Consider the following 25,368-nt stretch of genomic DNA (forward strand, 5'->3'; position numbering starts at 1 on the left):
TATGTAGTTGCAGTTCCTTTTCATATAAATGTTGATTTGCACCATGGATGACACAGAGCAGAATTAAACAGGCGTACTCTGCAGCTTTGACTTTAATTATGCAGGAACTGGGTGAGAAAAATATAGAAGGAACATCCTGTTTTTGTTACAAAACATTCATCTCCTCAAAGAGAAAACGAGCTCTCTGATTGCTAATTAGGAGGCAGTCTATATTTGGGCTTCAAAATAAGCCCCCGCCCACCTCCGTGAAGCCTGTTTAGATGAATCCTGGCAGAGTTGTAAAAATTGACCCAATCATGCGCCTCAGACGCACGGGAAGGCGTGCCTCACATTGCGCTTAAATTTAAGTGTGTGCAGCGGCGAAGGGCACAGTTCGCTTTGGATTTACAGCATGTCTAAGCCTTTCAGAGCACGAGCTGTGTTTGGATCTACTCACACTGACATGATATTACCAAACCATCGATGTCTTTTTGGTTTGAGTGTTTTTTGAAAGTGCAGGACGGATTTGTGACACACTGGAGTTTTCCGATGCGCTTCAGGGGGACCAACCATTCAGTCACCCACACGCGGACCCCGATCCTGAGCGCGTGTCCTCGCGTGGCCTGAGCGAAATATAAACAGCTAGCGTGTGTGTGTGTGTGTGCGTGTATGTGTCTTTAGAAACAGTTTAATCAACCTGCAGCTGGTGTGTGGAGAGCAAATGGACATAAGGCGTCCACATCGCTGCGCGCACACATTCCTGTGATGTGGATCTGTATGGCCGCAGACTTTCCACCGACTGCACACAATTTGAGGAGTTAAAGTTTATTTTTTATTGTGTATTTTCTTCAACGACTTCATGACAGAGTCAATGATGACTGAGAACAATGAGATGGAGAGCGACTCTCAGCTCCAGCGCTCTCCAAGCTCCATGTCCATCCAACCGATGTCATCCAAGGTAAAAACCCTTTAAAGCTTTAAGCTTTGTCCCCTAAAAGTGCACTCATTTCTCTTAATATCCTGCAGTTTAGACCCTATAATAAGTGTGACGAGCAGAAATAAGACACAAAACTTTGCAGAGCAGCTTCCTCCACCAATGCAAACATGATTAATGGCTAAATGTAAAGAGACGTATTATTGTACACGATAGTTTGCATATTCTCATCCCTCCTGCTTATTATTCCATCGTTTTATATAATATTGATGTCAATCCTTCACAATTGCAGTTGTATTCATCATGACTGCGTCACTAGGTGTAACCTCACACGTAAGGTGTGATGTCACTCTGTCTGCCCCTTTCTCTCGTCCTCTCCAAATCCACTTCCTGCGCGCGCACACACACACACACACACACACACACACACACACACACACACACACACACACACACACACACACACACACACACAGGATTTATGCTTAGTATTAATGAATCATCTGAATTTCAATGAATATAACTCACTGGAGGTGAGCATTTGATATTGAAAGCTTTTTCCTTTTTTGTGAATTTCCCACTTTTTCTTCTATGCTGCACAAAAAAAGTTTATATTGCAAAAAGCATAAATGCCACGTTTATTTATATGTGCATTTTGCCCACACACAGAACTAAATTTGTTTTTACAGTACAACGTGGTCCAGCCTGAGCCTCAAGTGTCCTCACAAAGTATACTTATGATTCCATTCAATTTGTTGACTCGACTGTATAAACAAAGATTTCAAGGGCTCGCCTCCAAGTGCAGGAGCTGTGAAAGCTTTCTCGATGCCGGCCTTTTTTAATGGAAGCCACTTGATTCATTAGGTCCAAACACTTGATACAACTTTCCCTCAGCTGTTTGTTTCTCCATCCTGTGTCTCCTCTCGTTGCCCATGCACATCACGGCTGTGGACGTGTTTGAAGCAAAGTGGAGCTCAGATGCTTCAATCTAAATATTTGATCTTCCTCTGTGAAACGCATGAAAGTTGGCATTGTAGCAAACTCTGTAGTCCAGTTCCCCACTCATCACCAGCTGCTACCAAAGAAAATTAGACGATATTTGATGCCAAGCAGGACTGATTAGTATTCACATGATTCAGTGGCCAGCTTCACCACATCACAACCGTTTGTGACACAAACTAATCAGTCCGGCCATTCAGTCGTTCCGCATCTCTCGTCTGCTCTCTTCCAGTCGATTGAATTCCAGCGCTCTTGTTTGGGATAGATTTCCCTTTAACCTCCAGCCCATTTGTTCCTGGCACGGCTCATATATGTTTGATGTGCAGGTGAGATGTTAATTGTGACATCTTTTGAACTTTTGAACAAATGCTCTGGATTCAATAGCTCGTTGTCTCCGCAAGATCAGGGAGAATTTGCCGCAATGAACAAATGAATATGAGTCTATTAAGGCAGCTATTCTCAACCTTGGGGTCGGGACCCCAATTGGGGTCGCGAGATGATTTCTGGGGGTCACCAAATAATTTTGGAAGTCACCTCTGTCTCCACTGTGTTAATGTGTTCATGTGTTAATGTGTTTTAGTCTTTTTGGTCATTTAATGTCGTTTTTTGTCATTTTGTGTCTTTTTTGGTCATTTTGTGTCTTTTTTTTGGTCATTTAGTGTCTTCTTGGTCATTTTGTGTCTTTTTTGGTCATTTTGTAGTCAATTTGTGTTTTTTTTTTTGTAATTTTGTCTTTTTTGTGTATTTTTTTTCTTCCTGTTTTTTGTTAATTTTGTTTCCTTTTTTTGGTCATTTTGTTTCTTTTTTGGGTGATCTGAACTGTGCGTGTGAGATTCTGTTCAGTGAGCGGGGGTCGTGGACAACATGCATTTCTAAATTGGGGGTCGCGACTCAAAAAGGTTGAGAACTACTGTATTAAGGGATCTTATAGGAGAAGTTAATGTCATATGCACAGGTCTGCTCCCAGGAGATTATAAACCCTTCACATCAATGTTCCACCAATATCTATTTCAAACACTTAATCAAGACCGTTCCTGATGTAACTCCCCCTCCCCTTGCCACATGGTTTATTTTTTAAAGGAACCTAATCAGAAACATGTCCATGGTGTTTTTAATTAGATGAGGATGACAGGAAGCTTGCTCCTATAACAGATGCTCCCTGAATACCACCAGCAGCACTTCCCACAAAGATGGAAATCAGGAGCAGAGGAGAACAGAGCCAGAGGATTAAGAGGAGAGGAAGCATGGACTTTCTCTCTCTCTGGCTTCCCAACAATGTAATGCAGTCTATCGCCAAGGCTGGCAGAAACGCGATTGGTGAAGCAGATGAGATGCCTGAACAGCAATCAGCCAATAGTGTCGCTCTTTGTCAGGAGCCGTTTGATCTCGCAGGGCTGTTGATGCTACAGGAGCATCTTCTGTAATAAAAGTGAGCAGGTAATCCTCTTTCTTTTCTTAAAAAAATCTTTGATTAGTGCACAGGACAATATCTGAGTGCTGAGATATAAAGATCTAAAATAATGCCCTATGCTGGCTTTCTGTGAGATTGGCCCATTTGCCAGGTTTTTCATCGTGTGATGGGACTATCACAATTTGGACTCTTCACCCAATCTTCAGTCAACGTGAGCACTTAAACGCTCACACAGCCGGCTGAGTGATAAAAGGTGACTGGAACTGCCTACAGTGTGAAATGAGTACTTGTCATAGCTAAAACCACACATAACCGTAAAACCACACAGTTTGTGGCCAAGTGTGGCTGTTTTGTGAAGGGGATATTTCACTCATGCTAACACTTGAATTCCCACTATGTTGAGTGATGGCAGCTTAAGTGAATCTGCTTAAGAAAAAATAAGTGTTGGTGTTTTTCTGGCATTTTTATATGATCTATGAAGACGATGCAAGCAAATGTGAGGGAGATAGAGCTGCCCCCAATTGGAAATTAACCATGAAAAACACAATTATATGCTATTCAAGCTGACCAATAATTCAGTATAATTATTTATAATGTGTTATTGAATCATATTGTGATGATATTTTACAAAATTTTGCTGTGCAACTTCATAATTCCTTGCAAAGTGCGAGTTTTTGGCCATTTGAACAGCTTTATCTTATGTAATGCATGAACGTTAATTGCAACACTAGTTTTGTGTGTGGCTTTGCATACGTTTTGCTATATGATAATGCACACAAATGTCAAAAGTTTGACTTAAAGTCTGCAGCCGTGCTAACAGTTCTGTGAGGCTGTACTGAAATATGCAAACTATTTTAGTATAGCATGTTAGCATGCTAACATTTGCAAATGACCCTTGAGTTGACGTCATATGACACAGAAACATGGCAGACCAAAGTAAATGTTGGGTTGATTTAAGAATTTTTTTATTAATTCACGTATCATTTTTTTTTTTCTATGACCCAGTTTATTGTTAGGCAGCAACCTCCTAGAGGTCATAGTATATGTGCACGTAATTTGTAATATGACATTAAGTAAACTGTCCACATAGAGTTACCTAGATTAGTTAAAGTGATTTGTTAGCATTAGTCCTGATAACAAGGCTGTAAAAGCAATTTTTATTGGATTTAGGGAATTAAAGTGTTTAAATGCTCTGTGCAAAGTCAAAAGAATGACTCCTTCACTTGAGTAATGGGACCATCGGAGGTGAATTAAACACAAAGGGCAAATGAGGCAAATGGTAATAAATCAACTTGAAGTTTTAACCTGTTAATGGCACCAGAAGGACAGTTAATGTCATGCTGATTCCAACTGCCAGTTCATCCATGAGATGTGATACATTTCACGGGATAAGAGAGAAGTTTGAATGATCAGAGGAATTATCATATAGGGATCACAAATTTAGAAAATATTAGGGGTGTGCCATATCGTATCATTCACGATTATACCAGTATATTTTTTATGAGTAAAAAAAAAATGCACATCATGATATTGGAAATATGGGTTGCATGTCCCCTGAACCCCTAGATATTTATTTTTATTATTTGTTAATACTCAAGAGTCAAGAGTATTATTTTTAGTTGTATCTATTTATACAGACTAAAAAAATAATTTTATTTATATTTTTCAGTATTTTGTAATATCGTCAAGAATATCCTTATAGCAAAAAATTCCGTGAAATATCGTGATAAACTTTTAGGGCCATATAGAAAAATATAATCATGGTTGCTCAATCATTAAAGGGACACGCCACCGTTTTTTCATATTAAAACATGTTATTCGGTCAAGTAAGACGAGTTGATACAGACCTCTTGCGTCTCAATGCGTGCACTCAATCGCCCTGGCGCGCGGCGCCACTTGGCTAGCACTTAGCTTAGCCCAGTTCATTCATTAGGATGCAAACAGATGGACAGTTAGAAGCGACCAAACTCCTTCTAAGGATAACTATAATGTATGGCGGAATAGCACTTGGGAGCACTTCGACTCGGCGCAGTAATATCATCACTCCTGAGGGGAGAAGATTTTTCAGGAGTGATGATATTACTGCGCCGAGTCGAAGTGCTCCCAAGTGCTATTCCGCCATACATTATAGTTAACCTTTTTATCCGCTTAGAAAAGCGCCACGTTTTATTTTGTGTCGCCATACTTGGTCGTTTAACTACTTGTGTAGCTGTATTTAAATAGGGAAAACGTGGAGGAGTTTGGTCGCTTCTAACTGTCCATCTGTTTGGATCCTAATGAATGAACTGGGCTAAGCTAAGTGCTAGCCAAGTGGCGCCGCGCGCCAGGGCGATTGAGTGCAAGCATTGAGACGCAAGAGGTCTGTATCAACTCGTCTTACTTGACCGAATAACATGTTTTAATATGAAAAAACGGTGGAGTGTTCCTTTAAGGACTACATTAACTTGAGCCATACCTGAAAAATAGCTCTGACACATGTTGGCATTTCTGCAGGTTAATATCAGAGACCAGTGTTGGGCACAAGGCTATGCTTAAGGACTCTCAGTGGCTTTTGAAATTTCACATTAACTACTAATAAAAATTATGTTATGTTTCCAATTAATTAAATGGTGTGAAACCAGAGTCTAACTTCTTTTAAACCATGTATCTTTTAACCATGTAGGGTAGCCTTGGGTTTACCAGAGTCGTCAAAAGGACACTAATTTAGCCGTGCAATGTCATTGTCACAAAGTCAAACACTTCCATCTCCTCTCATTAAAGTTACTTTCATATTGTAACCAACATTTTAGCATGATTACAAGTGAATTTCCATGTACACGAATGCAATTATACACGTAGATTATTAAATGCATATAAATCAATTCTACCTACACTGGTGGTGGAGATCTTACTCTTTTTTTTTATGGGTAAAAAAAATGCATATCATGATATTGGCAACATTCCTACTACTAGTGGTATAATAGTCTGAGAGAGAGAGATGAAATTGATCACACTGTACTATAAAATGTACCAAATTTTCTCCTGGGGGGCCCCCGGACCCCCTAGATGGTTATTTTTATTATTTGCTAATACTCAAGAGTGAAGAGTACAATTTTTGTATTTGGCACACTACATTTACATTTATGGTTGATTTTTATTTTGTTGGACAATTTTTGTTTATTTATACAGACTAAAAAATAATTTTCTATATATTTTTCAGTATTTTTTAATATCGTCAAGTATATCGTTGTCGCAAAAATACTCTGAAATATCGTGATAATCGAGAGTTTTGTATCATCTACAGTGATCCAGCACAGTGCATGTTGAAGTGATGCGAAGGATCAACATGGAAGATTTCAAGGCTCTTTGCTGTCATTTCACATATTAATCTATCAACATTTCTTTGACGCAGCACTCACTTTTTTATTTGCACTTCACTTTCACTTCCCTTTCTCTTCACATGAAGAGCGATGACACTGACCCAGAGTGACGCGAGCAGGGGAGTTAAGTCACAGAGGGGAGCTGAAGTGAGCCTTCATTGATTAATGCAACACCTCCACTGCTGTGATATTTATTAATGTGACAATAGAGGGAAAAGGTGTGAGCGGTTGAATTACTGGACATTAGAAGGCTTCCAGTAGCTGCAAAGATAACTGGATTTAAATCTATTTGTGTATCACTGACGAAGGGGAAGAAAAGTGTTGCCACCGATGCTCAGTCAGAAATAACATCTTCCTCCCCTCGTCAGACACTGACAGCCATTGCGTTGTGCTTGGGGTGTTGTGTGTTTGTGTGTGTGAGAACAGTGATTGGGTGAGTGGAAATGGGTGGACAAATGAGTTGCCAGGGCAAATGTGGGGGCGAGGAATTGCACCGCAGCGAGAGGAAGTGGTTATAATCCACGCTATTTCACACACTGTTTCTCCTTCATTAAACAATCATAGAGAGAGAGAGTGTGTGTGTGTGTGTGTGTGTGTGTGTGTGTGTGTGTGTGTGAGAGGGACAGAATGGTGGAAGCAGCCTGCGATTATGCATTTCTTATCTCTTATTCAAAGCGGGAATCTGCCCGGCTGCCGTGCATAATGACAAACTTTCGCCAGGAAGGGAAGCATTAGGACATGAATCTGATGAATTCACTCTCCCTGTAGATTTTATGATATGTGTAATTTGTTGGTTTCTCTCTGTGATTTTTAATATTGTAGTAAATCCTTCAGGGTTATCCTTTTTTTTTTTTTTTTTTTTTTTTTTTAAATCTCTGTTAAGTCACAGTTGTCTCCTTTTTTTTATTCAAGTGTTTATACCTCCTGCCCCAAACAAATGAAGCCATACAGTGAGGGTGTAAATACATTAATTATGTACCTGATGGTGATCATTTATTCTGATGACTTTGAACTGGATTGAAACAGGACACTTTGTCTTTCACAACACGGTTGTCCTTCTTGAGACTGAAATATCCTCACTTAGAATAAGGTCGGACACTGTGACATCATCACAGAAATAAAAAAAACAAGTTTTGCTCTTTTTTTTTTTTTTAAGCCTTACAGGATTGGCAAGAAGTTGGGGTGAGTTATTTTAAATGGAAATTACAGGCTACCAAAAGTAAAATATGGCATTTTTTCTTCTGCTGCTGACTACACAGAGGTTATTAGCATGGCTCAGAAATAACAATGGATAGTGGTGGAAAGAGAGATTTGGAGAAAAGAATAAGCACATATCAGTGCCCAGCAAACACTGAGACATTTAATGGCATTGTTTGAAAGTCAAATCAAGTTTTAAAGTGAAAAACTAAAAATAAGATGTCCAAGTCTAAAAACTCCAGTCTCCTGAGTGAAGGTCTTGTGCTCAACTCATTGATCCATTACACTTTAAACTATTTTATCCTCTATATGTTCTCTGAATTCTCTCAATCAAAGAGGATGAAGACTTCTGGTTCTTATAAACACAATGGCAGTAAGGTCGAAGCCTACTTCTCCAAAGATGGTGATAGAGTTTATAATGTAGGCTGAAATGCATTGTGCATGTGTAATCATTAACATTAATGTTAATATTTCTTTAAGGAAGTTATTTGTGTGGAAAGGCATCTTTGAGTACATTTTATGTAGCCATACTGGTGCAAAATTGGTGCACAATCCACAAAAAGATTTAATATGATATCGGTAATTGGTGAATTATCCCCCTCTGAAATTGATATGGGTCTAAAAAAAATCCTGTGTCAGTCAGACCCTGTCTGAGTGGACCATTATTGGATGTGAAGACCAATTTTGGTCAGGGACGTGATGTTACCATCTGACCAATGAGCATCATACAAGGACATTTTTTATATTCCAATCCTAATTTTCTCTGTCTTTCAAGCTTATCAATTTTTCAACTCGAAACTGTGTGAAGAAGTGATGAAATATAAAATCCATTAGTGAAAAATGACTGCTAATAAATAAATAATAAAATACAAAAATATAAAAAAAATGAGTAAAAGCAGCATGAAAACTGGTGATTCAGACCGCTCACCAAGACCTTTACACAAAGGCAGAGAGAGTGTATAATTTGACCTTTTTTCCGCTTATTAACAAAGCTGGAATTTCTGAATAACCTCCATTTGAAAGCTTCTTTCCTGGGTTAATCATTAAAACAGTCCACCCTGACACAGGCTACGGCTACAAGCTGTATTTACGGTCACATTCCCAGTGGGACTCGGCCTCTGCTGCTCAGTCTTGACCTCTGGACAGGCTGGAGCGGCCCATATATATATCTCAGCCTGGGCTTATTAAATTCTGATGCAGAGGGGAAGAGCCACATATTCGGCTGAAATAAGAGCTTTATCATTGAATTATGTCTGCCCAAGTACCACTGTCCCTCTATGGACAATTGATTTAGTACATTAATGTTGGCTACATGTGAGAACAACTGGGCGTTTGGATCAAAGATGTTAGAATTATGGGCTTTTTACCCGTCTGCCGAGACAGCTTTTCAAAAAATCTGATCTGCAGCAGTCAAAACTGTTGCTGCTTGAAGTGTATTGACTTCACAGGTGCGTGTAAATCCGGGCAATGTTATGCATTTTGCATGCCAACGTGAGTCATTTGTGAATTATATAAATATTTAATTGAGAGAGAGAAACCTCAGCGAGCTCATTTAAACCTAAATGTTTCTTTTGGGAGCATTTTCTGCAGATGAAAGGCTTCGCTTAGTACTTGCAAGATGTGGGAGAAATGGAAGAACACAGGCAGTTCTGTCTGCAGTTTACAGGCGTTGTCATGAAATTGCACAGGATCAATAATGCATATGCACTGCAAAAAAAGCCAACTTGTATTTTTTGGCCTAAAACAGTGATTTAAGTTGGTAAAACTTGGAAATATAAATGATTGACATTTAGGGCAATAATGTAAGTTAGCACAACAAAGAAAGCCAGTTGTCTGCTCAAAAACAAGTTGGTGAGTTGTTGTTACTTATCTTTAAGTTGGGGTTCACAACAAGGGACAATAGTTCTGATAACTCTTATTTCTTTGTTGTGAAATGCAGGAAAGCGGTGAAATTTGGTCATTAGCGAAAGCTAGCGGCTAACTGATGCTAGCGGCTAACTGATGCTAGCGGCTAACTGATGCTAGCGGCTAACTGATGCTAGCGCCGCTGCTTGTTACAGCTAAAAGAGTAGCCATTAGCGTATCAATGCTAACTCAAAATTGTGGTCGCAACATTAGCTGATGGCGTTACAATTGTGCCAATTTAGCACATTGCAGAAGTTAGCAGAAGTAAGGATTAAAAGTTATTATAACTTATCATGTGAAATTATAAATTAGTACAACTTATACTTGAGTTGACAAAAATCAGAATTCAGAGTTGGGCAAACTCAAAAACAAAACTTAAAATATTTAGTTTAATTGTCCAACTTAAAATTTTATTGAAGTTTGTTGCCTTGACATTTTGAGTTCACTCAACTTTTCTTTTTTTGCAGTGTGGGACTGTATACAGTACATCATAATACGGGTATGATTGGTGGCAAAGATCTCTTTATCACCATTTCACCTGTCACAGAAACTCATGTGACCTGACTCAGACTTGGTATTAATTTAGAAGTATGACGCTGTCCACTAATGTCAAATGGAAGCTAACGGGAATACTTTTTAGGCTCACTCACTGGCAGATGATTAGATTAGCTGTAATTGAGACATGCGCTCCAGCCGGAGCTGTTATGCCAGCACTCATCTGCTCTGATTGAGAGAGACTGTAACGCTGCACTGGACACGTGGAGACGTATGGCTGAGTGTTGCACCATTAACCAACGTCATTCTAAAAAATGCATGCCACTTTCTGGTTCTTCATAAAGAGTTTATAGGTTGTAATAGTTTGAGACTACACTTACGAACTCTCTCACTAGTCTGCCTCACAGCCTTTAGTCATGCTCTTCTGTTCTCTTGCAAACTCTTTTCAGTTAATAGATTAGGTTAATAAACAATTTATTAGGCTATGGTTTCTCTAGCTCAAGGATTCCCAAAGTGTGGTGCGTGGACCCCTGGGGGTGCGTGAGCTGCTGCTAGGGGGTGCGCGAGATGAAAAATGTAATGGCGGTCTGATAATGACACAATTACATCCCCCCCCCACACACAAAAAAGACGTGTTATTAATTAATTAATAAATACAGGCTATTCAATTTTGTGTCATTTTTTGTTCATTTTTGCATCTATTTTTTGGTTGTTTGGTAATTTTTACATGTATTTTTGGTCAATTTGTGTCTATTTTGATAATTTTGTGTCATCTTTGGTAATTTTTGCATCTATTTTTGGTTGTTTTTGTTCTTATAATGAAGCGTGGAAGAAGTTATCATCTTGTTCTTGTATCATTTTTCCAGCCTGTGTTATGGTGACGGGGTTGTGTTCACTCCACGCTCATTTAAATTTGCTGCAATTTTTGTTCAACGCAGCTCAAAATATTATAACATTTTCCCAACTGATCTGCTTTCTGCCTCTGATCCTGAGCCTTTCATCATCCTCCACCTTTAATATGGCTATAAAAACTCTTATTGCATTTTTTTTATTTTGAAGGTGTGGGGGATTGGGGGTGCGTCAACCCAGTTGGGACATAGAAGGGGGTTCACGGCTGAAAAAGTTTGGGATCCGCTGCTCTAGCTTGTCAAACAGAAGGTTAGCTTATTGGAGAATGTCTGAAGCATAATGACTGTGGCGTTGAAATCATCCCACTGTCGAGTAGTCTGGTATAGCATAACGTTAGCGTTAGCCTTTTACTTCTACCAGAAACGTGTGTTTTCCACGGAGCTTATTTTCTGCAATGATCCAAAATCCAATGCAATAATCCCATAGGCGATCTCTCAAAAGACCCTATTGCGAAGCTACCTTCCGGGCTGGCGTACAAAAATTTGTCCTCTTGTTTGCCCCGTATATGCTACAGTAGATGACAACCAGCAAGCCCCCAGTTTGGAGCTGCAGGCAGGTGTACGGCACAGAAGCTCAGCAATGCACTGTTGTGGACGTTGGCAGCAGGAAAAAAAAAAAAGTATTTTAGCCACTTAAAAAAATCAGTCTAATCCGTTTAGGTGATTAAGGTGCTATATTTAGATTTTTTTCACAGCTTTACCTTGCTGTCAGAGAGCCTATTTTCTCTGTCAAAGCCACCAGACTCCATTGAAAATAACTATAATTTTATCCCATAGAACATTGAGTTGCTGGTCAATTCGGACCATTTAAAACCCTTTGAAAGAAATAATTCAGATTGACCAGAAATGTTCTGTGGCACAAAGCTTCCATGTGTGTCCTCCTCACTGATTCTCCAAACCTTGAGCATGACAGCTGACCATAAGTACCTACACTGTAAAAACAAACCTGTTGTTTTTACGGTAAAAAACCGGCAGCTGTGGTTGCAAGAACTTTACCGTAATAAATACGGTGCAACTTTTTGTAATATTACAGTAAAATTATATTAGCACTGTTGATTTCCTGTTTAAGATGCCATTTTAGTCCATATTTTAGCGTAAAAATAAAAAAAATTTCCATCAAAAGAACCTCTGCTCTGCCATATAATTGACAAGAAACACTTTATAAAGATTTTACCATTAAATATTACAGTATATTTCTGTTGGAGATATGGTGTTTAGTACATTTAACAGTGAAAAAAAAGTGCTAAAATGACGGCTTGTATATATATTACAGTATTTTTTTGCACGACAAACATGGTGCCAGTGTATTTTACAGTGGAGTAATGTATTTTTAAAAAAATGTAATGCTAAATACTGTTTAGGCTGATATATACATTTACGGTGTTTCATTGTTACTGAAACTGAATTAACCCGTTTATCATTTTACGGTCTTTTACTGTCATGGTTTAGCAGTTTTTCACCGTAAAATCTACAGACATTTTTTACAGTGTACTATAGAACCCCACTTCAACAAATCCCAGCTTATTCCTCTCATGACTTACTAGCATTAAGAACTGCAGAATTGATGGCTTTTTAGAAAGCATAGAAGTCATAAAGGGTAATGAGATCATTCGAGGATTACTACCACTATGAAGTTTATAAATAAATGTTGATAAAACGGTCTCACCACAGCATCAATATGTTTTTTTTTATGAGCTTTCGGCAATCTTCATCAGCAGATGGACTTTACCCAGTTGTCATAAAATTGTGCACGTTCAAGTTTCAATTTTTCTGAGCATCTCAAAGGGAAGGCTTGTTGTTTACAGGGTGTGAAAATCAGCCAGTATAAAGCCTTTTATTGCTCCAGAAGGAGAAGTCTGATATGTGCCCTCAAGTGATGTCACTTGACTGGGCGGGCGAAATATTGATTTAAAATATATATCAATTTATTTGTAAATGTGATATGGAATTACACCATATCGCATATTGATATAGGTCAATTTTATTCTTTCTTTATATATAAATGCTGCCCTTACTAGGGTTTGTCATATTTATTCATTCATTCATTCATTACCATGTCATATTTAGTCCTTTTGTAATGCTTGTTATTCTTTTCTCATATAAATATATTTATTTCAGAAAATGATTGGCCTATTTTATTCAAAGGCTATTTTTATTTAAGATTTAATTTTAAAAAAGGTACTCCTTTTGTTATACAGTATTTATGTTCACTTAAATAAACAGTTTCAATAAAACTACTTGTAAAATGTCATATTTGGCTTTGACTTTGACTGAACATTTGCTCTCACTTTGGGATAAAAATATTGGGATATATATCGTATATCGATATTCAGCCTAAATATATAAGGATATGACTTTTGGTCCAGATCGCCCAGCCCTAACTTGAGTCAGCATCTTAGCAGGTAAAATAACTATAAAAGGCATAAATGAATACTGGTGTATGTGTGTGTGTGTGTGTGTGTGTGTGTGTGTGTGTGTGTATGTATGTATATGTGTGTGTGTATATATATATATATATATATATATATATTAAACTGAGGAGCTCCTCATCTTACACTACAGTGTTAAATAAGAAATCAAAAGTCAAGGACATGAGTCTCTCTGACTCTGCTTTCATGAAGTTAATTATAAAGGCTAAACCATTTTATAAAGTACTCTACACAGAGTATAACACCATTCTGTGCACCCACAGCTACAATATCAATATAATGTATGATATTAGCGTGTTTTAATCGGCGTAATCTAATGAAGGGACATTTTTAATAGAGATTTACAGGAAGCATGTGCACTCAGCTCCAAAGACCTTTGTTTCTCTCGCTCTACCTCCATGTGTGCCTCCCTCACACACACACACACACAGCCTCAACCAGACAAACTGTTTTCATATCTTATTCCCAGACGCGTGGAGCTGTAAACAGCATGTCCCTGTAAAGTGATTATGTTTGGCACTGAGCGGAGAGTGAGCGCAGACAGGCAGACAGGCAGAGCGTGCACAGCGTGTCTGTGGCCTACTGATTATCTGTCTGCTTGTCTGTCTGTGTCGGTCCATTCTTCCCATGCGACGCGACCACGCCCTCCCTCTGCTCTTCTGCTGCCACTGCATGTCAGGGTAACAAATGTCTGCCTGTCCCTCTGGGGAAACTAGCATCATCATCATCTGTGCACAGAGCCGGAGGGAAACATCAGGAAACGTGCATTTATCTGGCCAATCAATGCTGGATATCTGCAGAGAGCAGCAGAGCTCACACACTGTCTCTTCTTCTGGTTTTTTAATGCAGCAGCCATCAATTATTGAGGACAGTTTAGTCAATGCAGCTTAGAAAATCCCAGCATGGGTTGGTTATGTCAGTACACATAAGAAGGTACATGTAATTTGATATTGTTGGGTGTAAGGGAGGGATGCAACGGGCCTGTAGTACAAAGCCTGTGGCGCGATCAATGGGTCCAATGGCCATCAGATTAAGAGGCCTGAAGAAAGGCTGTTGATAGATGATAACACTGTGTAAACTGTCTTGTTTCATTTCAACACAATTGCCCCCCTGCTACCAACACCAAGGAAATGCCATTTACACACAGTAGTTGATGTACTGCTGCAGGTGTTCTCAAAAAGAAAAAGCTAATCTTCTTTAACCAAATGCACAGATTGCACTGATTAATGTGGCTGTGCAGAGGGTGCAACCTAAAGGGAATATAGAAGTATATTAGCTAATAATTTGCCGTTTCCATATGAGGTGATATTGCATTTCATGAGTCACCCTCTCTCTTCCCCCGTGGTGTCCGGATCAGCACACAGCAAGCGCTGTGTTTATGGATGCCGGGATATTGCCTCTGCTGCCCTGAGGGCGTATTGGACATTTGTTATTGCTCCCAAATGTGTTGCTGCATTCTTGCTTATCTTGTGTTTATTCTTAGCAAACCCTCTTTCTCTCTGTCTCTGTCAATGTGTGTTTGCAGCTGCAGAGACTAAAACGCTCGCTGTCGTTCAAGACCATCATGCGCAGCAAAAGCGTGGAGAACTTCTTCCAGAGGTCCTACAGCGACGCCCGCCTACCCGCAGACTTCATCACCGACCCGCCGCCTCCTTCTCCCCCTCTGCTGCCGGGCTCTCCTCTCGTCGGCGACCGATCTCCGTCCAACTCGCCGTCTCTCAGCCCAAATCTATCCATCTCCTCCCATTCCCCCTCTCTCAGCCTTTCTCCGTCACTTCCCATCAAGCCCCTCCGACCTCAGATCACCCACTGTTTCCAGGACCATGTCTTTCGCAAGCCCACCAACTGCCAACACTGCAAGCACATGATAGTGGGTAAGCTGACCATAAGTTCCTTATACCAGTAGTTCTCAACCTTTTTGAGTCTCGACCCCCAATTTAACATGCATGTTGTCCGCGACCCCCGCTCACTGAACACAATCTCACAGTTCAGATCATACAAACTCAGTTGATGCGACACATTTTGGACAAATAATGAAGCACAAAATGACCCAAAAAAGAAACAATGACCAAAAAAAGTCACAAAATGTCTAAAAAAAAAAAAAAAAAAAAAGACACAAAATGACAAAAAAAAGGAAACAAAATGACCAAAGACGACACAAATTGACCACAAAATGATAAAAAAAGACACAAAATGACCAAAAAAAGACAAAATGACCACAAAATGATAAAAAAAAGACACAAAATGACCAGGAAAGACACAAAATGACCAAAAAAACCTAAAATGACCAAAAAAAAAGACACAAAATGTAAAAAAAAAGACACAAAATGTAAAAAAAAAAAAGACACAAAATGACCAAAAAAGACACAAAATGACAAAAAAAAAGACATTAAATGACCAACGGAATAAAACACATTAACACATTAACACTTTAACACAGTGGAGACAGAGCTGACTTCCAAAATGATTTGGAGACCCCCAGAAATCATCTCGCGACCCCAATTGGGGTCCCGACCCCAAGGTTGAGAATAGCTGCCTTATACAACACCACTTCAACACATCTCAGCTTAGTCCTTTAATGACTTACTAGCATTAAAAACTACAGAAATGATGGCTTTTTTAAAAGGGGATTACTACCACAAATATAGCAATAAATGCTGCTAAAACTGTCTCACCCCTGCATCCATTTGCTGATTTCTGGAGCTTTCGACAATCTTCACCAGCAGATGGACTTCACCCAGAAAATTCAGTTTTTCTTTTAACTTTGGGGGTTAAGGATAAACTTTATTGTCCCTCAAGGTAAATTTGGCTCGAGGACAGTGCATTGTTGCTTCATAAAAATCACACAACACAACACAAAAGAGGAACATTACATTGACAAGAACCTGATAAGCATTAACTTGGTTCTACTTCATAAGGGGTAACCCTAAAAACAAAAGGTGGTGAGGAGATGTGTTCAGGAAGCTAGTTCGCTGCATTCCACAAGCTTTATTAGCATTTTTAGCTTAATGAAAAAACAGCATAAGCTTAAAGTGTCAAGTAAGGAAGTATTCTTGAGCCTTTTTTCCTTGTTAAACAGAAGAATGCAACTGTGCATCGTCTTAATTTAAGTTTCTGTCTTTCACCAAGTTAGGACCAGTTTAACTGCATTGTGAAGTTATCGTAAAACACACTTTCATCAAAATAAAACTTAATAAAACAGTCTTGGTTAGGTTTCACACTGTTCCACCTATCACCAACTCTGGTTTGGTCTGAACCAAGGTTATAATAGTTTTGGATTTTTCATTAGTTTTAGTTTTATTTTCGTTGTCAATTTTTGTTTTCGAATTCAGTTAGTTTTAATTAGTTTTTAGAGTGAGCTTGCTAGTTTTGATTAGTTTTATTTTTTGGAAAATGCTTAGTTTTAGTTTAGTTTTTATTAGTTTTAGTGTTAGTTGTAGTTTTTTTGTAATGGGGTATTTGTTGGGTCCAGATTCAATAAGGTCACAATAATTGTTTCCTTTATTTCCTTTGTCTGATCCATCTCAGCCCCAATAAGTTTATTAAGTCATAAAACCAGATAGATGAAATAGATTTCATATTAACCAAAAAGGTTTATGTATGAAAAAAGTTCAAGACGTCAAAGACGAAAACTAAAGACATTTTCACTATAATTTTAGTTAGTTTTAGTTAGTTTTGTAACGACAAAATACAGTTTCAGTTAGTTATCGTTTTTTTTTTAAAACTCATTTTTATTTTTATTTCAGTTAACGAAAATGTGTAAACTATAATAACCTTGGTCTGAACAAATCCTTAGTAAAGTGAGTTAAAGCTGCTTTTCCAGTGTGGGAATATGGACAATCCACATGACAACTATGAACACAGTCCAGTGTGAATGATCCGCTTTGCAGTGTTTAAATTTTTGCTCCACACAACCCGACCTCCTCCTCCCACCGATCCAAAGCAAAGCTCCTGTTCTTGTGGCAGCTTTGACCTCTGACCTGGATGTGTAACATTAGTTGGAACAGACGTTTTCATTTGTCAAACGTATATATTTGCAGGCGGGAATCTGCACGCAAAGATGGCACAGTGTGCAAGCTTTCATAAGAACCTACAAAATAGGTTTTCATTAATTTTCGTGTGAAAGATTTCAGAAAATATGCTGGTCCAACACTGTTTGTCTTCGCTGAGCACAAACAGACCTTTTGAGGTTTTGGGCTAATTTTCTCTGATAACATGTCTTCTGTCAGGATAGTGGAAAGAAAACATCCAAAACAAACATTTAGGTGTATTTATTTTATTATATTTATTTTATCATTTTTATCCAATCTTGTTCCTAAAAACATGACATTTTTTTGCTTAAATTACAGTTTTTATAGTGATTTACAGTGATTTATGAAATGATAAAAGGAGATATCCCGATTTCCTTCAGTAAAAAACTTTAAATTTGCATACATTTTCAGGACATAAATCTAAACAATATTTTATTTGTTGATATAATACATTTAAAGAGTTCACATCTCATTTGCATAGGGATTGCTGTAGTGATTTGCCGCTTGAACTACTAGTATTCCAGCTAAATCTACTGACTGTCACTTTGATGGTTTACAGACCCCGACCTGCTCCTCTGCTTTTGTGGCTTTTTATTTTTGCATGCATGCATAGTGAGTTTACTTATGTAATACATCACCTCGCGCTCGCTGTTCTCCTCTAACACAGTCCAGCCTCTGTCTCCTTGCTCAGCTGGAGTAGGAGAATCCATTTGTCCTCTTGAAAATAAATCGAAATAAATGGAACCATCCATTTGTTTGATTGTGGTTTCTGCTCCATAATAGACTTGTTGATGTCATAGCCATCTTTTTTTTAAAGCCTTTATATGTAGAATAAGATGCGGCTCAGGCCTTTAATCATTAAAATTGATTCTGCTGTATGTAAGAAATGATGACATCTCAGTACTCAGAGGCTTTTAGTACCGAAGCGCTTGAAAACAAAGATGAAACACAAGACGACTCAATGGCAAATCGATTATGATTGAAATATCTCCAGCTGGTTTTCAATCTCCAGGTTGTTCTGGAAGACGAGCTGTTGATTAGGAAGTTGTAAGTGTCCTTGTCGGATGAAAAAAAAAGTGGGACAAGTCTTGATGACACCCTCTACCTGAGCGAACCTGCTCATATGATCTGAACGCCACTCTGGTTTGTTCGGACTTTCTTCCGGGTTGCAGATCTGCAGCCTGCTGTGCGTTTCTTTTTCTGGCTGCTCTCATTCTCTTATCTCTGTCTCTCTCTGCAGGAAACTCCAAACAGGCTCTGCGGTGTAAAACATGCAAGATGGCTGCTCACCTGTGGTGCACCTCAGAACTATCGCAGCAGTTCTGCCACGGGAAGGTGCGAATACACACACATATTTTATTACTTTATTTTATCCCTGAATATAAAACAAGGGTAGTTTTTTTTTTATCTCTTTAGTCACTGACATTTGTCTGGCTTGATGAGACTTATAACTGTAATATTTTATTTTGAAACATCTTTGGTGTTAAACAATCACGGCTGTGGTGTTTACCACAGAATTTACAAGAAGACTATCAAAATAAGATGCCTTAAATAAAACATACGAGTCTTTTTTTCTCCTTTTACAATATTTCATTAAAATATGCAATGATAAGATCAGTGTATATGATGGAATATTGGCAGTAGAATGTGTGAGAGGCACCAAATTTGAGCTTTTATGAAAAAAATTCTGGCTGCTCCATGTCCTAGTGGAAAGCCCTGTTGACTGAGAGGTAAATGTGATCAAACACCTCACATAACATTTTTCACAAAGTGGACGAGATTGTACTTAAAAATATACAAAATTTTCTCCCAGGGGGGTGCATGGACCCCCTAGATCAGGGGTGTCAAACTCAAATACACAATGGGCCAAAATGTAAAACTTGAATAAAATCGCGGGCCAACATTGAACAAATAAACCTTTTAATATATACCAAACATGTTTTGCTTTAACATTAAATATGGAACCAGCAACGCTTATAAACATACAATATATAACTAAATAGTGCAGACATGCAAATCAAATTTCAAATAAAAAACACATCAATGTCATTAATTTATTAAATAAAAATAGTATGCCTCTTTTCTATTTGCATCCTTCTGATTTTAAATATCAAAATTAAATTTTTCAACAGGTAAATACATTTAAAAATAAAATGACAATAATAAATCTAGTATTAGCTGTAAATACGCCGTATAATACCGGCGGGTCAGCTTTTATAGTACAATAATAATATAATAATTTGATATTGGCTCGCGGGCCAAATTAAATTACACTGCGGGCCAAATTTGGCCCGTGGGCCAGAGTTTGACACCCCTGCCCTAGATGGTTATTGTTTATTATAACTAATACTCAAGAGTCAAGAGTAATATTTTTTAGTTGTATCTATTTATACAGACTTAAAAAAATCATATTTTATATATTTTTTTCAGTATTTTTTTTTCAAGAATATCTTTATCGCAAAATACCCTGAAATGTTGTGATAATCTTTTTAGGGCCATTCCGCCCACCACTACTTCAGACAGAAGTTATCAGGCCAGCTATTTCCACCCATTTCCAGTCTTTGTGCTAGCTAAACTAACCTGCTGCTGGCTGTAGCTCCATATTTTACTCTATATTTGAGTTGTTTGGATCTCAAGTACATTTTGAGGCAACAAAGAATAGTTCTGTTCTAATTCTGTTGCAAAAAAAGGAAAGAAACATTCGTCGACAACTCATCTCAACTAGAAAAATAAGTGAAATCTGTTTTTTTGCATTGATGAAAATAATCAATGTTTCAAAACAACTAAGTCCAGCTCAATCTTCAACTTCTGACGTTTTTAACCAGCCAGATTATTAAAAAAAAAAACACCTGCAACACTAACGTTCAACGTGTAATCATGTTTTAAATAACCTGAGCAGAAACACTGTTACCATGGTAACTTTGCCATGAACCTCGGACTGCTGCGTCATGTCGAATTTTTTGATTTCATATGCTTTATTGTACAGTGTTTTAAATTGGGGAAAAAAAAGGAAACATCTTGAGAATAAAAAAACTGCACATTTTAGGGTGCAGACACAAACAGTGGAACACTTGACCTGCAGAGTGTGGTGCAGCAAATTGGGAGTGATTTCAGACAGAGCCTTTGTGTTTATCCTCGGTGCAGGGCAGAGGACATTAGCATGCAGCAGGAGGCGAAACCTTCTGAGAGCCACTCGGAAAATTTTGTGAGCGCTGTGTTCAAAACGTCTCAGTGCAGTTTGATAGACAGAGAGAGAGAGAGAGAGAGAGAGGGGGGAATGATGAGGGCAGCGAAAGGTAAAATATCATCAGACCCGAAGAGATCAACACAGGCAACTAAAGTGTTTCTCTCCTGTCAACATAATACGACAAACTGAGCGGCTCATTTGCAAGTCAAGGCGAACACAACTGATATCTCAGCTGAAACACTTAATGTGCTTAATTCAGTGTGAAATTGCACCCGTGCACACACGCAGATTCACATGTCCATGCCAGTGTGTGAGCCATGTGCATAGAAGTAAGTGGTGAAGTGAATTTATTGTTCATAATTAGTAGCAAAGAGAGCTTCATGTTTGTGACTCGATTAGCTCTTTTCCTGCAGCTCAGTGTCCGTCTTGGTTCAGTCATTTTCAAATAACTCCATTAATGTCCTAAATGTGCTACATGGAGCCAGTTTCTCCACGGCTCGAGCTCTAAACAAGCAGAAAAAAAAATCATTCTCTGTTTTCCTCCATTAGTCTGGGGCGTTCAAGCGAAACTTCAGCTCACCGATGCTCGTCAACGACCAATTGTCCGTCGTAAAGGAAGTTCAACCGAGCCAAGGTGAGAACACCTGAGTGCCTCTGAGTGTGTGTGTGTGTGTTTGTGTGCTGTTACGAGTGAATGCACATGTGCATTGTAACGTATGCGTCCCCATGTGCTTTTGTTTTGTGATGTTGCTCTCGTCTAGCCTTTTCGGTTTATTTGTAGATATCCGTGTGCTTGTGCATGCAGTGTAATAAAAAAAAACTGTCTCCATCTCACCTGACGGCCGACGAGCGTGAAGTGGGGAAAATATAAAGAGGAAGAACAAATTCAGCTTCTCTTGGAGGCTGAAGGACGGTCTGCATCCTGAAAGTATGTGAATAAATATTTACAGTGTTTATGTTCTTTTATATTTCTGTTTATGCTACCATGCTGTATGTCCTTGGAGAGATGGAGAGTCTGGCACTTTGCAAGTTTATCGCTTCATCAACATTTATGTCATCATGTCATCCACCAAGAGCTAAATTTGGAGGAGAAAAAACATTTTTACTTGCAATTACGGAAGCAAATTAATCATTTTTGTGTCTCTTTGTGAAGTGAGCAAAGAGTTTAGATTGTTTTGTCCTTTAGGCCCCGTTCACACGAGGACGCTCGCGGGTAAAAACGACAAAATATTTTATGTGAAGTGCCTTTCGTTTAGACGGTGACGGCGTTTTGGGGGCTTGAAGACGCAAAAATCTGAAACCACCTTCCAAAGTGGAAAAGTTGAATCCGCTTCTCCGTAGCGTGTCGTCTACACTGACAAGACACAAAACTCTGATCTGATCTGCTCACGTCACGTATGTGTTTACGTCACATACATGCTCCAGTACAGGAAATAAACAAACGTGGGATTATTTCCATGGTGGGACTTTCAAGCTGCTCTGGCAGCTCTAATAAACTTACAGGAGTCTTTCCACCAAATGTCCAGGATATGTACAGATAGTATTAGTGAACAGAGAAGGATCTGGAATTACCTCCATCACATTCTGGATGCAGCGATTGGTGGGAGGAGCCAGACGGCTGTGAACGAGACCTGGGAGATCTAGTGATGGTGGAGAACTTTGTGGAAGGAGTAGCTGATGAAAATACGTGGCGTGAAAACTTCTGCATGCCCAAAGATGCTCTTATGGCTTTAAGTGATGCCGCCTGGCTGCATACAATCCAATTTCACACACTTTTGTGTCACCGTATGCAGCAGATTTCCTCCTGAAAACGCTCGTCTAAACGAGGAATAAAAAGTGAAGACGAGACGCCACTTTTGCGTCTTCTGTTCAGACCGTCCTCGTGTGAACGGGGCCTTAAGTTACCTGAGTTTGTTCTTCCTTTCATCAACATCTCTGAATGACAGCTTGTTTGTCTTTGTCATAGATTTTGGATGAACATCTGTGCAGGTGATACAGTCCTTAATGTCTCATACCGTGTGCCTCACTGAATCAGAGTGAGCGCCTCATGCTGTCACTTCCTTGCACTACCCATGAATCAGTGTACAATTAACCTGCAGCTTGGTCATCACCCCGGGCTGAGCGCCATGACGCCTGGGACTCAGCCAGGGCCAGCTGAGACTGCCACACACAGTCACACATCCCAGAGTGTCCTCATAATTATGCTAAACTAAAGGCTCTGTAAAATACAGGGCTCATGTTTACCCACTTTAATATTAGATGGCATTTTTTTATGGGAGGATGTATAAAAAATAGCCTGTAATTTGCCGTCAAATGCCTTTTGGCAGAGCGGTTTATTGTGTAATATTAAACCTCATTTATGAGGGTGAGAGTCAAATAGCTGCAAGAGTGAAGTACTTAACAGTTGATGCTCTCAGTTGCAATCTTTCAATGACAATTAAAATCTGATTAGCTACCAAGTGAAATGTATGCAAGGGTTTGCTTCTCTATTGAGACCAGAATGCCAGCTGTTGTGCTATTCATCAATCTGGATTGTTTTGCTGTGTTGTCCTGCTATTGACGGGGGTTTAAGTGGGACACAAAGATCCAGAATAAGTTAATAAACCTGTTTGGCAGTTGAGTTTCCCCTATATTCATTCTGCAGCAGCGCACCACTGTGACTCCATTAACGAGGAAAGTGTCAATGTCTGTGAAACCAGCAGGACAGCTGAGTGTCTGTTATCTAAACTGTTAAAGTCAGTTGAACAGCTGAATTATAGATAATGTTGCTGCCAGCCCACAAATTATAAAAAGGATTGGTAGCAGTGGTGGAATTTAACTAAATTTACTCAAGTACGTAAGTGTACTTTACTTGAATATTTCCACATATGTAACTTTATACTTTTACTCCAGTACATTTTGAGGCAAATGTTGTACTTTTTAATCCACTACATTAACCCATTTAGGCCTAAAACGCCTGGAAAAAATGCCTCTAAAACTTATGGGTGATTTTAAAATAACCCCCTAAAACCTGAAGTTTTTCTGGAAATTCAACAAAGTGTCAACGCCTACTAAATAGATGTTTCAGCCTCTGTAGCAGATAGAAATGAAATTCAAAAAGTATCTGATAGCTTATAGCTGTTATATCTGAGCTCCCTCCGCTATAGTCGTCTTCACCATGATTTAAAAGTTCTGGAAAAGTCCCATGATGCATTGCAACACTCCCACATGTATTCTGATGCATTTCATTGGCCAAGGCCAACGATGCTCTAATGGTAGAATAACGCAACAGCGCCCGCGGTTTTAATGGTAGAAATGCGGTAATGCTTTCCCAGTTTAAATGGATTCAGCTTCCAGCTAAAGTTACTTTTCAGGTTGAGATTTAACATGAAAAACATAATCAAATTAAAGTGATTTCATTTTTTTATAAACTAGTGCAGTGCCCGTAGGAAGTATGTATTCATACATTACATGCAGACCACTACAACGTCTGCAACTCCATAAAACACTTAGTTTTCATAAGGTACCACACCATCCAGCACATACACATTGAACATTGATATTCACTGGAAACTATTAGAATATTATTGCAGTGTTAACTTAGAAGGCAGTTAGCCCTTGTGTGCACTGATTAATTTGGCACATCAGTTGTGATTTTGTTTAAATGAAAACTTAATTCTCAAACTAACATTATATGAACCTCTCCTGTCTGCTCACACCCAACATTATTTCTACATACATTTTTACAAATTAATATGAAAAAAATGTTTGTTTTCCTCTCTTTACACAATTATTTGTGTTAAACCGCCTTTTTTCTTTTTGTTTCTGTTCTAACCCTAACCCAACATCCCATCTTCTATTGCTTGCCTAAAAGTATTTTTTTTTTTTTTAAAAAGGCTTCTGTGTGAAATTCCTGCCATGACAGCTTTGTATTTGAAAGCCTCAAGGCTTTAGTCTTAAAATAAATGCATATTTTGATTTTCCAGGGCACTATTAGTGCAATATTGAACTAAATCAAATAGGAGCGTTCCTTAGTCTGCATTTCTTCACCTGAGGAGTGATTCATTTAATCACTTTTTGCTGCATCATTTTGTTTTGACCACCCATTTCATGAAGGGGACATATCAAAATTATGAAAACATGGTTGTGTTTTGCTCTAGCATGGGTAGGGTTGTCTTTAAAAAACTGAAGCCCTTTTGAGGATTTAGGCCTGTAATAACTGTCCTTTTCAACTTTGAAATCATAAATCCACCCCTGGGTCTTTGGATTATGTCAAGCCGGCTCTTTTTTCTGTAAGAAACCTCGCTGTTGAGTTTTTCAAATGTAGTTTTTGGCACTTTGAGCACCAGAAACAAAGTGCCATATAGTCCTATTATATTCAAGAGAAGGCAGACATTTTTACGGCCAATTACTCCACACATGGCAACACTCACCAAAACAATCTAGATCAGCGGTTCCCAAACTTTTTTAGCCGTGCACCCCCTTCTATGTCCCAACCGGGTTGACGCCCCCCCAATCCCCCACACCTTCAAAAAAACAAAATGCAATAAGATTT

General features: G+C 38.8%; 1 protein-coding gene across 2 annotated transcripts in view; it reads left to right on the forward strand.

The window, feature by feature from the left end:
• Window positions 1–337: 337 nt before the first annotated feature.
• LOC131983159 (SH3 and cysteine-rich domain-containing protein 2-like) overlaps window positions 338–25,368 on the forward strand; it is a 44,632-nt gene continuing 19,601 nt past the window's right edge. The window contains exons 1-4 of one of the 2 annotated variants that reach the window (XM_059347796.1): window positions 338–937; window positions 15,142–15,490; window positions 18,888–18,982; window positions 21,384–21,468. In XM_059347796.1, the coding sequence (XP_059203779.1) occupies window positions 839–937; window positions 15,142–15,490; window positions 18,888–18,982; window positions 21,384–21,468 (628 nt within the window). In that variant the 5' untranslated portion in view covers window positions 338–838. The remainder of the gene's footprint in view (window positions 938–15,141; window positions 15,491–18,887; window positions 18,983–21,383; window positions 21,469–25,368) is intronic. The other variant, XM_059347797.1, reaches the window with a different exon arrangement.

The sequence above is a fragment of the Centropristis striata genome, chromosome 13, assembly GCF_030273125.1.
Source record: "Centropristis striata isolate RG_2023a ecotype Rhode Island chromosome 13, C.striata_1.0, whole genome shotgun sequence".
NCBI lineage: Eukaryota > Metazoa > Chordata > Actinopteri > Perciformes > Serranidae > Centropristis > Centropristis striata.